This window comes from Pleuronectes platessa, chromosome 20 (genome assembly GCF_947347685.1).
Source record: "Pleuronectes platessa chromosome 20, fPlePla1.1, whole genome shotgun sequence".
Taxonomy (NCBI): Eukaryota; Metazoa; Chordata; class Actinopteri; order Pleuronectiformes; family Pleuronectidae; genus Pleuronectes; species Pleuronectes platessa.
The window spans coordinates 11,157,160-11,172,341 of NC_070645.1; the positions used below are offsets into that span (position 1 = coordinate 11,157,160).

At 41.4% G+C, this 15,182-nt stretch overlaps 1 protein-coding gene across 1 annotated transcript in view; it reads left to right on the forward strand.

The window, feature by feature from the left end:
* Positions 1 to 15,182, forward strand: part of tpk1 (thiamin pyrophosphokinase 1) — a 67,608-nt gene that overhangs the window by 29,056 nt on the left and 23,370 nt on the right. Inside the window, exons 6-7 of the mRNA XM_053412699.1 lie at positions 2,152 to 2,247; positions 12,159 to 12,305. Coding sequence (XP_053268674.1) covers positions 2,152 to 2,247; positions 12,159 to 12,305 — 243 coding nt within the window. The remainder of the gene's footprint in view (positions 1 to 2,151; positions 2,248 to 12,158; positions 12,306 to 15,182) is intronic.

Below are 15,182 nucleotides of genomic sequence, written 5' to 3' on the forward strand. Positions count from 1 at the left end.
AATTGAATGGGTCGAAAGATGACGGAATAACTGTGTTACATGTCTTTTGACTTTGATTCTAAGCAAGAAACCAAAATTGAAATTTCAAAATTGAACGCACAAAGCCGCCACCTTGTAAAAACAACTATCTGGAGTGGAGCTAAAGTGCTTTACAATCATGGTAAAGGAAAGTAACATAATCATGGATAACATGTACAATGTTAGTAATAAAGTAAAAGGCATGAACGATAAGTTTAAAAGACAGATCAAGCAATATAATGTTATTAACAGATTCATATGAAAGACAATAAAAAAAATTATATTTGAAGGGCCTGCAGATGGGTGCAAGATGTGGGGATTAGTGTCAGTTACATCACATGGGGATATTACACTGTGAAGTAATGTGAACACAAGTCACAGGAGTTTGTATTTTTGCAAGATAAATTAATTTGTATATAGTAAATATACATGCAATTAACATAATATACAGTACAAGTGTAGCAGACACTACTACTAAGAGCATAATTCACCAAAGCCTGTGTGTGACATATTTTATAAGTTATTGGACTCTGTTGATGTTGAGATGTTTTGCACTCTCACTCGTTGCTTTGAGGAGCTGTGGTGAAATGCAATGAGGTGTTAAAACAGATTACGTTTCATTTAGCTGACGCTTGTATCCAGAGCGACTTACAATAAGTGCATTCAACCGTGAGGGTACAAACCCAAAACAACAGATGTTGTTGCAGAGATGCCATTTTGTCAAAAGTTTGTTGTTTCACAGCAACAGAGGTTTCTTTGCCACATCCATGGCCAAAAACAAGCTTTGGTGAATTATGTATTGGCAGTGTCTGCTACACATTTGCACCAAATTGAAGATACGCACTCAAGGTCGACGCCAGAGCTGCCGCCCGAGGCTCCTGATGACATCACAGTCTCGGCTCCTTGTGTCCCCATAGCTGTGCAGGAGAATTGTTCACAACCAAACTCTCAAAGGTCATGAAAATAAAATGAAAGTTCTTCTATCAAGTGGACTGCCCGTTGTTTATAACGAGCAACCTGTCAAACTAGACCACAGGAAGGGAGGTGAAGCTTTTTCAATAAATAATAAATACAGGGTAAGGTGTCGCACACACACACACACACACACACACACACACACACACAAACAGACACACAAACTTAGCAGAAAGACAATGTAGTGCCTGATATTTGTACTGTGTTACTGTGATCAGACCCCCATTGATGTATGCAGTTTAAAATGCACATTCACACATTTGCACTCACAGCTGTGAGTTGCCTTCAGCTGTGACACTCGCCTCTCTCTGTAGCTACCTGTAATATCAGCCCCTTTTCACACACAGGTTGCTTAAAAAAAAAGAAAAAAAGAAGAGCTATGCCTTTTACCGTGGAAATAGAACAGGCCGTTATGGTAATGCTTTAGGAGCAGAACAATGTGAAAGTTTGAGGCGTTCCTTTAGAGATTTGTTAGAAACGGTGAATAATTTCTGCATAAGTGGAAGGAAGAGATCAGAAAAAGCATCCGCAAGGGAGGGAGAGAGACAAGGGGTGGCAGAGATGTGGGGATGAGGAGGGGAGGCACGGGAGGATGGATGGGATTAAACAGAGCACGGAGAACAAGTTTCTGTGAACTGATTGTACTCTGTGTGTGTGTGTGTGTGTGTGTGTGTGTGTGTGTGTGTGTGTGTGTGTGTGTGTGTGTGTGTGTGTGTGTGTGTGTGTGTGTGTGTGTGTGTGTGTGTGTGTGTGTGTGTGTGTGTGTGTGTGTGAGAGTATGTGTGCGTGCGCCTTGTGAAATAGGGAAGCTGGTGTGTTTTAGAAGGAAAGTGACAGTGTTCTGAGACAGAGGAGAGAGAGTCAGGTCCTGGTTGTTTACCTGGATGCTGTAGTTTAGGGCCACTGACTGGAACCTCTACATTATTCAGCAACACAGCCCGCAGACAGCCAGACAACACTAAAACACTGATTTATACCTCTCTCACTCTCTCCATCTCTCTATCTCTCTCTCTCTCTCAGTTTTTCCATACTCTGTTATCCCCCTATCCCTTATCCCTGCCTGGATTTTTTGTGTGTTTTGATATGTGTGTATGTGTACATCCATCTGATTGTGTTGCGTTAACTGTGTGTGATTCTGTGCTTCTTCATTGTGCGTAGGGTTGCAAGCTGATAGAAACAGCCAACCAGGATCTAACAGACTTCACCAAGTGTCTGGCAATCATGCTGGAGGAGATTCAGACAAGACGGTTACAGGTAAACACCTGCTGCACACCGAGACACACTCTGACGGCTTCAATTCCGCAGGATTTTAAATTAGGTCTGTCATTTTTATAGCCAAAGGAATAGTTTGACATTTCTTTGGGAAATGCACTTATTCACTTATCTCTTGCAAAGAGTTGGGGAGACAGATAATATTCTTCGAGCTTAGTGTGAAAATTGTGGAAAACATCCAACCTGGCACTATGCAAACGTAACAACATCTGCATCAGGTCGTGTAGAGTTCACTTATTATTGTTATATGTGGTTGGGTCGATCCTTACAAAAAAAAACAAAGCAGTCAGACAGTCAGACCTTAGCTTCTTAATTAGTGAGCTTTAGAGGTACTGGTTGGCGGATTAGGTTTTTAACTTTGGCCAGAGTGGGGCTGACACTTGTTCCCATTATATATGCGAAGCTAAGCTACAGTCACCTCCAGAACTAACGACAAAGCTCCTGAAGACAATTGGGTATTTGAAAAATAGGTCACAATTTCTGTCCTCATTTCATGTTATTTAGATCGAGATGTTTCAAACAAATAAAAGGACATAAGGAAACAAAAATGAAGGAAATAGATATAGTCCTCTAGAAATGAAATCCAAAATCAGGTCTGGACATGAATTCCAGACTGTCCATGTCAGACGTGTTCACAATAACAGGGAAATGTCTTGAAAATGCAGGTGTGATGACTGGGTAGTACATCAGGAAGCAGGATATGAAGTATAAATACTGCTGCAGAAAGACAAATCGTCTTGATCTTGTTGTCTCTCTAGGATGACCTCCTCTTTGGCCATCTTCTCGTTGTGTTTGAAACGTCATTGACATGCCCACTAACTTGCTGGGAATCTGCTTGACATTTTCCTGCTGTATTCCCTCATGGCCTCGCTCTGACATTTTCCGGAAATTTGCGAATGCCCTCTGGTAAATTTCAGTCAAATGTCACTTTTTGTCAGTGCATACGTCTGAGAGCAACTTTAAAGTAACTTTAAGTAGATGACATTTTATATTTGGTTGCATAATTCTTATTTGCAATACAGCATCATGCCAGCGACCCATTGACATCACTATGCTTCATTTGTGATACTTTTCCCACCTTATGCTGCAGCCTTTTTTCAGCTCTTGTTTGTTACATGGGGGTTTCTTTCTTCAGTCTCCTTTGCATTAAGGACCAGGACTGGACTTTGGCCTAAAACCTTTCTCCCCTTGATGAAGTCCCTTGTCGTGTTAGCAGTGTGTCTTCAGGTCATAGTCTTGCTACAAGATGAAATCCTCCCCCCTCCCCCCCAATTCCCTTTGATACTGGCAGATAAAGTGTTTCTGCAGAGCTCCGGATTCATTCTGCCACTGCCATCTTACATTACATCATCAATAAAGATTAGGGCTCCTGTTCCAGCAGCAGACATCCAAGCCCAAACCATGACACCACCTCCAACGTGAGCTCGTATGATTTGGCTCATGAGCCCATCTCCTCTGCGGTTAATCTTCGTTTGATCTGTCAGTCCGGAACTTTTTTCGGCTCGTCTTGTTGCTTTCAAATGCAAATTTCAATCAGGCCTCGTGATTCTGACTCTTCTGAGATGTTTGCATATCGTGGCGTCTTCACTTCTGCTCCAAGAGTCGTCTTCGAACTTTGGAGTGTTCTACCTTCACCCCTGTAGAGATTGATGGTGATGTCACTGACTATTGTTTTTTTTCTTTTTTTCTTCACAGCTCTCACAATGTTTATGTCAACAGCTGTTGTTGTTGTCCTAAACTGACCCGCTCAATGTCTGTTCTCTCAGTACCGCAGGAGTTTCTTTCTCTTTCTGGACATTCCAAATTGTCGTTTTGGCTGTGTCCAATGTTTGTGTAATGGCTCTGATCGATTTCTTCTTTTTCTCTGATTCCAAATGGCCTGCTTTTCTCCGAACACTGAGCTCCCTGCTCTTTATGTCGCTTTGTCCTTCCTGCAACAGATTCTTTCTTCACAGATGAAACCAAAGACGAAAACAAAGATAACATTTTCAGTTGAATGATTAAACAGTCAATCTAAAAGGCAACATCTGGGCAAACATCTGTCAGTCACAAGTTTCAGTATTTTTCCTCCCTCGAAATATGCAAACCAGGTGCCATTTTTTGAGGTGTTTAACACATGTAGATGTAAATCACAGGAAATAAAAGATGAAATAATGAATTAATAACTTCATTCATGTCTTGATCTTCAACTCAATGTAGAACAAAAGCAAAGAAACTGGGCTTGCCAATAGTTCTGACTCCAGCTCATAAACAGCATACTTGATATCATATCAGTCCAAAATCTTGACTAATCCTTTAGTGCGGTTGCTACTGATCATATGAATGTCGCAAAATTAGTTTTGAAAAAGTTACCACCAGTAAAATAAGTAGAAGCACATTTAACATTGGGTATAATTAATAAGCAAAGCTCTCCTCTCCCTCGGCCTCCAAAGGATTCTCGTCCTGAGCTACTTAGGATGAGCTGCTCATAGGTCAATTGTGTTGTACTGCGGTTGACTGCGGGCAGATCTCAAGTGTGAATGTGTGTGGGTGTGTGCATATCAAACAGTGTGTTGCTAGGAAATCAACTTTTCCTGAAGAAGTAAGTGTAATATCACAGGAATACAATTAGTAACGTGTACACCCACACGCAAAACTCATTCTGTAATTGTGTCTTTAAATGTAATACTTGATTTTTGTTGCTATCTTTAGTGTAAAGCATTTTTCCTAATAGCCTGATCTCTAAAATGCCAGAATGAGCTGCCAGCCAGAGCAAAGCCAGGAACCCAGTCAGCTGCTGCAGAGCCAGACACACACAGCGATCAGATCCCGATATTGACTCAGTTTCCACTTCCAGAATCCACATCACAGATATATAATTAACTGTATTTTTCCAATTTCAATCATTTGAACAACAGCCATTGTCAAGTTGAGTAGCGTCATGGGAAATCAGAGGAAATCGTTTTTGTCTGTCTATCTCTTTTCCGTCTCTATTTTCTGCATTATTAGGACTTTTAAGTAGCGTGCTGGGTGCCGCTCCAATCACTGCCGAGTGCCCCAATCACTTCACAGCTCGAAGCTGATGGAAAACCACGGAGAAGACGCTTACAGACACACAAACATGCTTGTAATCATGTTTGCACGAGTGTTGCCATACCTGTCACTCAGTTTGCTGGTGTCAGGCTCTAAGAGAAGATACTTTTGTCCTTTCCTTCCATGGACCTTTGTTTCCCCTCAGCCTGGCTAATATTTACCTAGCCTCTGAACCGGTGTTTGTCTGCCTGTGTCCCTGCAAGTGATTGTAGCCCGGCGATCAGTTTGTGTGGCCTGTTAGTGTTAATTTCCTCTTTTCTTTGCAGCATTTGCTCCTTTCAAAACTTTGTGAATATGCATATAGTATAAAACGTTTTTTATACTTGTTTTTTATTAGGGGGTACATTAAGTAAACAAAAGCATACAGTTACGACGAAAGAAAATCATTGTCCCTCTAATTTCCTCTCGCTTCTCTCCCAACTTAACCTCAACCATTAACAATGCAAAAGACATTTTAATCTAAGGGGACAAAATAATAAAAAAATAAAAATAACGACAGTTGTAACAACTGTATAATAAAAATAAAAGATGAATAAATAGATCACAATTAAATAGGCTAGAGAGAAAGAAATCTGAAGTAAAAAAATAGTAACATCCTGTCTTTGTCACTCGTCCTCTATCGGCGATGTGGACGGGTCCGCCAAACAAGTAATATCCTGCTGGATGGAGGAGGATGGAGAGAACTGAAAGCAATAATGTTTAGTTACCTCGATGTGAATCTCTCCGCCGGGTCGGGCACTCCACAAATAGAAATAACTATCCCTACACCAGGTATACCTCCAGGCCAATGATTTGAGAGATAATTTCAGAAACATATCAGTTTAAGACCAAAACATGTGTGTTAGGGTCAACTGGAGACTGTGCGTTCACATTTATCATCTTCTTGGGAGGAAAAGTTTAAAATGAAAAAGAGTCAGCCTCCATACACCAGCACACCAGCTTTTGCCTGGATGGTGTAGCCAATATTAATCTTTTAGACATACATTTGGAAGAGCTTGGTCCCCCCTTTGGCATACTTCTCTGAATAAAAGTCTCATTTATGTGTGGAGTGCAGCTCCTCCATATAAAGGATGAAATCAAGCTGTCAACTGACTAAAAAATATTGGTACGAGAAAGATGCTAGCACATAAATGGATAAATAAGTCGGGGCTAAACATGAATTTGTAACCATTGGAATCTCCCGGCTAAAAAGAGGAGAATATATTTTCAATGCAGCACATAAAGATCCCCTTTCCACCCTTTTGAATGCGTTTTCCAGCTAATGAGTATAACTACCTCTTTAGCGCTTAAGGGGAATATGTTATAAATAATATTTAGGAGCTGACGTTTATTAGAAAAAGAAAGATAACTCTCTGTGATGCTCGACTGATCCTCTGAAATAATGTTCACCGAAACAGTGTCTGCACGGCATGCTTGCTGGTATTTTACCAGCTGCTTTTAAATGTGAAAAAGGTTGATAGGAAGCAGACTTTGTGGGCTCCTTGCTGGGTTTTAATAAAAGTGAGATTGACGCTCTGAATCAAAACGCCTGAAGAAAGCCTTTGAATAGAGCTTACCAATTCTTCCATTTTGAAGGATTTGCCTTAATCCAGATTTGTACTAATAGAAAGAATTTCAAAGTTAGTAAGAAAAGTATTAGAAAAATATGTCCCTTTAGGGGCTTCTAAATTATACAGAAAGGCCAAGTGTCCCACAATTTGGGATCTAACATGTAACGCAGACTTGCACGTTTTTTGATGAGTAAGGAGCCGACTTGCTTCGTCTATCTATTCATAGAAAGTAGCACATGCATGGAGCAACAGTTGTTTCTCTTTCTGCAGTGGAAATCAAATTAAACCCTGTCTTGGGGTCCAGGTTAATTAACTCTTGAGTTGTTGTCTCCATTGTTGTTTAACTGTATGATAAGAAATCATTATTTCCAAAAGCCCTGAAGGAGAAACAGCATTTTTTTGTTTACATTTTTTAAGGAGTGATCAGTAGATATTCATAATATGTGATCACAAGGTTAATTGTCAAGTGATAAAGAGGAATTTAGCCTCCATATGAGGCAACGGGTGGCAGTTGATCGAAAGGACAATTCTAGCAAGTCCTAGATCACACTAGCTTAATATTAGTTCGTTTTGAAAGACTTCTCTCGTTGATTAAAAAAGGTCCACACATCCTATTCGGTTAATTTATTTCGATGTGTCTTTGGACACTTTAGAGGCGCTGGGTTTTTAGGACTGGAGTGGTTCAGTTTGTGGTCAATCCCACTGGTCAAGGGCCATTTTAATATTAAACACTGAGTATAAAGACTAAGAAACCGAGCTAGTTGTGGCCCTGAGGACCCTTAATACAATGGTCCCCAAAAAATAAGGTCTGCAGGAAAGAAGTGGACTTCTTGTGGATTGAAGTAGCTGTACCCACCCATGATTTATGCGGTCACTTATCTCCCCAATTGAAGCAAGCAGCAGGTATCTATAACTGTACAACAGAGTTTGCCCCCTATCTCATACTCATGCATTACAGTATATTATTGACAAAGTCCATCTCTATCCGGATGCCCTCAGAGCCTATTGATTGGCGTTCAGCCTGTCAGCACAATGCAGGTCGCTTCTATGTTACTCTTGAGCAAAATTCCTCTGCCTTTAGTGGAATGTCAAATCTTATTGTCAATCACACCAAAAATCACAGCAAGGACAGCAGGACATTTCATCGTGAACTTGACACCTCTGTTACAAAACCATGGCACGAACGTGGCCAGATTCCTAATGACTGAAACTGGTTCATTTGTACAGGCAACCATATTTGCCTCTTTCCAAGAGACCTGCACCCTTTGGAGTCTCAGGAATTGCCCCTATTGTTTTCGGCAAATGCATTAGATGTGCTTGACATCAACAATGAGGAGAGCCTGTGTAGTACAATGGGCTGGTAGCACGACTTAACCTAATTATTTAACATCATGCTGGCCCAACTTCAATTATTTCTATTGCCTGTTTAAAGGAATTAAATGAAATAATAACAGAGGGACAGAATGCAGTACACTGAGCATTTTGCTAGGACGAAAGTATGGTATGAGAGGATTGAAGTGTGTGTGTGTGTGTGTGTGTGTGTGTGTGTGTGTGTGTGTGTGTGTGTGTGTGTGTGTGTGTGTGTGTGTGTGTGTGTGTGTGTGTGTGTGTGTGTGTGTGTGTGTGTGTGTGTGTGTATGTGTGTGTGTGTGCATACATATATTGCACTGTATATTTGTAGATGTATAGTATGTTTGCATGTTTACGTCTCAGCGTGTGTTTGTGTGCATACAGTTCCCGCACGTTTACATATGTTTGAGTATGTACTTGTTGAAATGTGTGCATGCACTGTACTGCAAGTGTGTACCCACTCTCCCAGCGGTATGAGTGTGTTCTGTCCTCGTTAGCCTCTCTCTTTGCTTCACTGCTGCAGGCACAAGCAGCGCTACTGTTTTAATCCTCCTCTCTCTTTATCTGCTTCTCTGTTCATCGTGCCCAAAGAAAAGAGAAAACAGTCGTGTTTTTGTGTTGATCTCCAAGTGAATATTGCTCACTCTGGTCCCCCCCGCCGCCCCCACCCCACCCAGTGCAGCCAATCGGGAGACAGAACACGTTAAATTCCCTCCATTCGGTCCCGACATTGTCCTGGCCATGCTTTTTTTTTCTTCTTTAAGTAAACAGACGTGAAAAAGGAACAAATAAAAGTTCAAGCAGTTGTATAGACTTTGATATGCGTAGCAGACACAACAGAAGTTTTGATGGAGAGCGGAAGATTGATCGAGCGAGTGTTTCATCGGAACTTGATACATCCCAGTTGTCTGTAGTCATTGCTTCTTTTACTCTCTCAGCATTCTTTCCTTTCTCAGAGCTTTTTCTGCCTGGTTTTGGTGACTTGCCGTGATTTGACCCCCAACCCCCAATCCTTTATCTTTCCTCTCGTCTGTAAAAAAACATTTTTTGGGGGGAAAGCGGGACAGATATCAGAGATTCATTTGTAGGATTGTTTGATGGATGGACAAAGGAGCTATGTCTAGTGTAGATAAGAGCTCGAAATTAAAGGATAAATCTGTTTTTTTAAGTAATTAAAGACGTTTTTTTCACCCATTTAAATGGACTTTAGGCAGAGTACAACGTACACACATTAATGTGCTGAGAAAGAATGTCTTATTATTCGATTTCTGTTAATGCTGGAGGGGCTTTCACATCTTCTTGGCTAAATCCGCACCTTCAGATTTTTTAGTGCAGTCCAAACCAACATAACAGGTATGAAGGATGCCTCGACCAAAAGAGGTGGTCTCGGTCACAGTGGAAATTGGAAAGTGGATAGTTAAGACTTATGAACCAATGGCAGGAAGTCGAGACAGCATTTAACAATAGTAGGAAAAAAAGAAGCAGGAAGCAGCTTGTAAGATTCGATGTCATCTAAAACCATAACAATGTTACAGTGGCAAAGAAATCAACAAAATAACCAGGGTTATCCATTTTCTTCATTGAAACAGAAAAACTCTTTACCTGCTGAATTGACACGCAAACAGCAGAGAAGCTTAAATCACAATGTGAACTATAACAAAAAAGATCACATGTAAACAATGTGACAAAGACACAAACCGTGGTCCGGACTTTCAGATGTGAAAACCCCCCAAAAGAATTACACCATCCTGCAAGACCTGGTTCAGATTGGAAATATTAATGTTTGTTTAAACCTGTTTTGAGCAACTTGTGCATGTAGATAGATGCAGTGAGTTTCACTTTTTTATCATTTTCTTTTTTATTACAGCAGCGTGTCTCTCTCTCTCTCTCTCTCTCTCTCTCTCTCTCTCTCTCTCTCTCAGAGGGGAGTTTGTTTACTACTTTTCACTGTTTACAGTGTCGGCGATGCCTCTGCATATGGGGGTGTGAGCCAGATGTTGAAATAACCTCAAACCTCTTGGTTTTGCTTTAACTTCTTCTCCTGAGGCAGGATGCGAGTTACATCACAATCCAGTTTGTAAGATGCTTTTAAAAGCAATGCGTTCTCGGGCTGTAGTTTAAAATGTATGCATATCCCTTACAGTATATGCAAGATTAGAAAATAGTCACACATCTGTTACTGTAGCAAATTAATGTAGTCAGTATGATGGGACTGATCAGTACAGTGGAAAAAGTATTGAGTTTTCATTTTTAACCAGAGAAGTAAAATACTCATAATTGGCTGCTTCCCCCCCCCCCCCCCCCCCCGATGTTATAAGCTGCGGCTCAGGCCATCTTAAACATCAGCAAATGCAATAGAAAATAATTTTACCTCCGACCTCCTCTTTATTTGTGTACAGTGAATGGATCAAGTGGAAACAGCGAAGTGCAGCGAGTGTGGCGGGGAGCATTTAGTTGATCTTCCGTGCCGCCGTGACTGTCGGCTGTCAGCCTGTGACAGCGCCTCTGCCCTTTAGACTCTGCTGGGTTTTTAAAGCTGTCAGCAGCGGTGCCTGACTGCTCGGGGGACTTCGTATAAGGATGTAACTGCTGAGAGTTGTAAATATTATACTTGGGTAAACTGCTGGCTCGAAGTTTATGAAAAGAAACCTTTTTGGGCTCCTGAGGTTGCAGGGAATTCTATTAGTTCTTTTAGCAAATCCACTTATTCGCTGTTAACACGTTCACTTCTTAATTTAAGAAGCTGCTGTTAACCCTCAGTGTAGCGGCCTGAATTCACTGTTTGGTCACTAATTATGTATGCGCGTCATTCCATTGCATTTCTTTCTATTAGCACTTTGTTCACAGCCCTAATGGCCCAAATGGGATTTCTTATGGTGCTTGTTTGTTATTGTTTCCTTATAAACGGTTGGTGGTATTTTTCGACAATAAGACAAAGGCTTTTGTCATTTGTCCATCTCTTGATAATTCCTCAGCCTGTTTGCGGCACTGAACTTAATTACTTCCAGGTGAAGATGGAAAACCACGTTACCAATATCCATGTTTCACTCCAGCACTATGTTCGATAAAACACTATAGATTTTCATCTGCAGATTAGTTTCTTCTTGAGAATATCAAAGGGCACCAGTAGGGTTAACAGCATGTTGGATTGACTGATAATAAACAACAATTGCCTGTGTTCATGGTTCTGTAACAAAGGAAACCACCAACTGAAATGGTGTGGCTAACTGGTGTGGTTTTAGTGGTTTATGGGCCACAGTGGACCTCGTAGCACAGAGCATTAACAAAGATACTTGTTAAATGGATCAATCGTCATTTTTTTTTGTCTTAATAAAGAACGTCCCCAGTCTTAAGGCCTTCGCACACTAGATGATTCTTTCATGCAAATAATTCACCTTATCCAAATTTCTCAAAGACGTATTCAGTCAATGCTCTTCTATCCAGTATTCGATTTATTGGAGATTTTGGTCTGTAGCCATTTCTCGCATTTTCTGTTTTATCTTGAGTAATGCCGTAAAGATTTGTATTGTGATTCTCAACAAAACATGTTAAATTCAGATAGCCATAACCAGGTAGTCTGACTTTCTCCATCTTTTTCACTATCCTTCCATTTATAAATCCGTAATATGTTCTGACACAGGATTGATGTTCCCCCGAAATAATGGTTTCCATCATGCAATCAGTGAAATCGTGTCTCAAAATGTGGATTATTTGAGTGCAACTGCAGCAGAAAAAATGTCACTTTTATTTCTCTCTCATTCCTCCTCCTCCTGCAGCCAGCTAAATCCCTTTTTCCACGAGCTGAAAAAAGAAAGTGTCTTCCCCTGTCACCTCGGCAGAATGCTGCCAGAAAAACAAACCCACTACATCAAGCCGTGACATTTCTTTCTGTTACTTATTAAACTCTGCTTGTCTCTCCAGGTGGATGCTATAGTGACCCTGGGCGGTCTGGCGGGCAGATTTGACCAGACCATGGCATCTGTCGAGACGCTCCACCACGCTCTGTCCATGACACAGCTGCCCGTGTTGATCATACAGGGGACGAGCCTGGCACATCTACTCCGACCTGTGAGTGTATCACAAACACACAGGACTAGTGAGAGCACATAGCCTTCACTTCGGAGTTGAATTCCCACTCTGCAATGTTTTTATTCTGTCTACTTTTTATCTCCACCGAGTGCTTGTTTATTTGTGTGTCTGTCTGACACTCTGTCTACTTGTTATTTACCAGAATCAGACCAAAAACTAACTGTACGGATTAGCACAAAACTTGGTGGAAGTATGCAGTCGGGGTTCAGGAAAGAACCTATTAAATATTAGCGGGAATCCAGGATTTTTGCATAATTCCACAATGTTGAGGAAAGAAATCAGCATGTTGAGAAGAATGATATCTATGAACGTGTGCAATTTGGTGCAGATCCAAATAAATATCTGGACATTGGGTTAAAAAATGTGGTTTCACAAGGGGACTGGTGGGCCTCTAGTGCCCTTCTTGATTTCATTTGATTTACTCCCCTTTGAACGTCAAAGCCAGGTAGCTATTTGTACAGGTGTAGTGTAGCACAACAAATAACTCAGACTCCTCACTCCGAATAGACTGGTTGTTGCTTCTCATTCCCAGTATTTCTCTTTGCCTGAATCTTAAGGTGGACATATGTCTGTGCAACGACTTGCATATTCAAAAAACTACACACACAGGCAGACCCACGCTGATCTCCTGCTCTAACGTCTCCCACCACTTCTATCACTCCTCTCCCAGTGCTTCCCTTCACTTTCTGTTCTCTCTCAAAACCGTTCTTTTCCTTGTTCTGCTTCCACCTTGATTGAAGTATTGAACACTTTGTTTCTTTGTTAAGTAATCACTTCAAACACTCACACACACACGGTGCCCCAATTTGCTGTTTTGCATGAGAGAGAGAGAGAGAGAGAGAGAGAGAGAGAGAGAGAGAGAGAGAGAGAGAGAGAGAGGGGGAGAGAGAGAGACTCTTTTGCTCCCAAATTGTTTTTCCTCAATGCCAGCCACTTTCTCATGCTCCTCAGTTGATTGAATTTACAAGTGGGCCGAGCAGCCTCCTTTTGGGAAATACGCGGCTCTTGTTTTAACCTCCCCTTCTCCCCCCCATGTTGTTTATTTGTGAGATTGTGTCAGGGCGAGCAGCTAACTGTCTCACGTTCTGATGGCACCCTCGTAATGCATTTAAGTAAGCGTGTGAACTTCTTCCCGCGTGCACTCCCTCCCCACGTCTTGTCATTATTCCGAAGGCGTGTTGTCATTTGCTGCTTCATACCTCGACACCTCCAATTAATCTTACTTCAGCGAGGGTAAATTAAGCTCGTTTGTCAACGCGGCTCCAATTCGCCAGCAACTGATGAACGCAGACGCCTGTACATGAAGGTGAAGGCAACCTTCGCGAGGCCCCGTTCGACTCGTTCAACTTAACATCTGTAACTGGGGTGTTTACAACTTTTGCCAAATATCCTCACCACCCACATTCCGTGCAATCAGGGCTTTGTTACGTGCTCAGCTTCGGGATTTGGTGAGACAATCAGTGCATGTATAGATTTTCATGTTCTATACAAACACTTACCTGCACAACAATCAAATTAAGACTAGATCTAAATCAGGTGCATTTGGCAAATGTCGTCACCTGAAAAAAATGTATGTAGTCTTAGAGGGTAGTCTTAGGCCTATTAATTCAATATGTCATTACATGACTTTATTTTAAAAAATAAGTCAGATCTACTTCTTTGTTCCTTAATTTATCAAAACTCGTCTGTGACTTTTATGTGATCTGAGTTATTTTTTCCATACAAAGCATCAGAGTGTTTTTGTAATATCTTCGGAACATATGTAGAAGGATTGTTTTTTCTATAGCTTGCTCAGGGCATTGTATAATTATCATGTCTTTTATTAAATCAGGGACACTGAAGAGGACTGCAGGCTTGTTTATTCAAAGTCCCAACACGTCTTAATCTGCCTCGGTCCCAAAGTGATGCTAAATTTACTCATTTTGGGTTTGATTAAAAGAAAAAGACAAAACTTCCTCTGAATTTGTCTGTTTAGTTTGTCTTTCCCTTCCTGTCTGCTCCGTTGAGACTCGCTCGGAGGACCAAGCCGACCCGTCCCCGGAGGACACCTAAGAAAAGCTGTAGTGTGGGACAAACACTACACAGCGCTGTGTCAGCCCAATCCACACCATAAAACACTCGATAAGCACAAACACACACTCCCGGTTCAATCTACAGGCTTGTTTACCTCATGCCCTTTTGAGCAGTGAAACGTAAGAGCTGATTTAAATGATGAAATGTGATACCTGAGGTTCGTCCCCTCAATCCACTGGAGCTAGTTAGCAACATGGGGACATGCAAGTATTAAACTCTGGTCTGTACTGCAGTGAAAAATGTAAAATAACAGAAAACAAAACAAATCTAACTCAAGTATTTAAATGTTTTTTTGGAATTAATTTCTTCTGTTCTGCAGTAAGAAAAAAATCATATATGAACTAGGGCTACGTCGTAGCACTGGCGGGCCCGAGCACCTGCACGTTGAAGCCTGTTGCGGTCGGTGGAGAGAGCGATCGATGACCAAGCGCACGTCTCTGCGTTGCATGCGTTTTGCGCACTGCGGCAAGATAAACGCTTCACTTCCTGTAGCGAGCAGGTGGCGCTGTGGTTTTAAGTCATGATGTCTTTGTAGATGTCATCAGGTCGCGAGTCTTGTCTCACGTTTGGACTTGACTGGACCAAATATGTCTTAGATACAGAAGCTCGTGTTTGATGGCGTGTAATCAAACTTTGACGCCACGGCCACACGGCCTTAAAACCATGTGAATATCTTCAAGGGGGGGCTGTTAATACACACATGTAGTGTGAGTTAGATAGCACCTTGAACACTGAAGTTACAGAGTTGATGAACTTTAATGCCACGCCATTAATATGGCATTT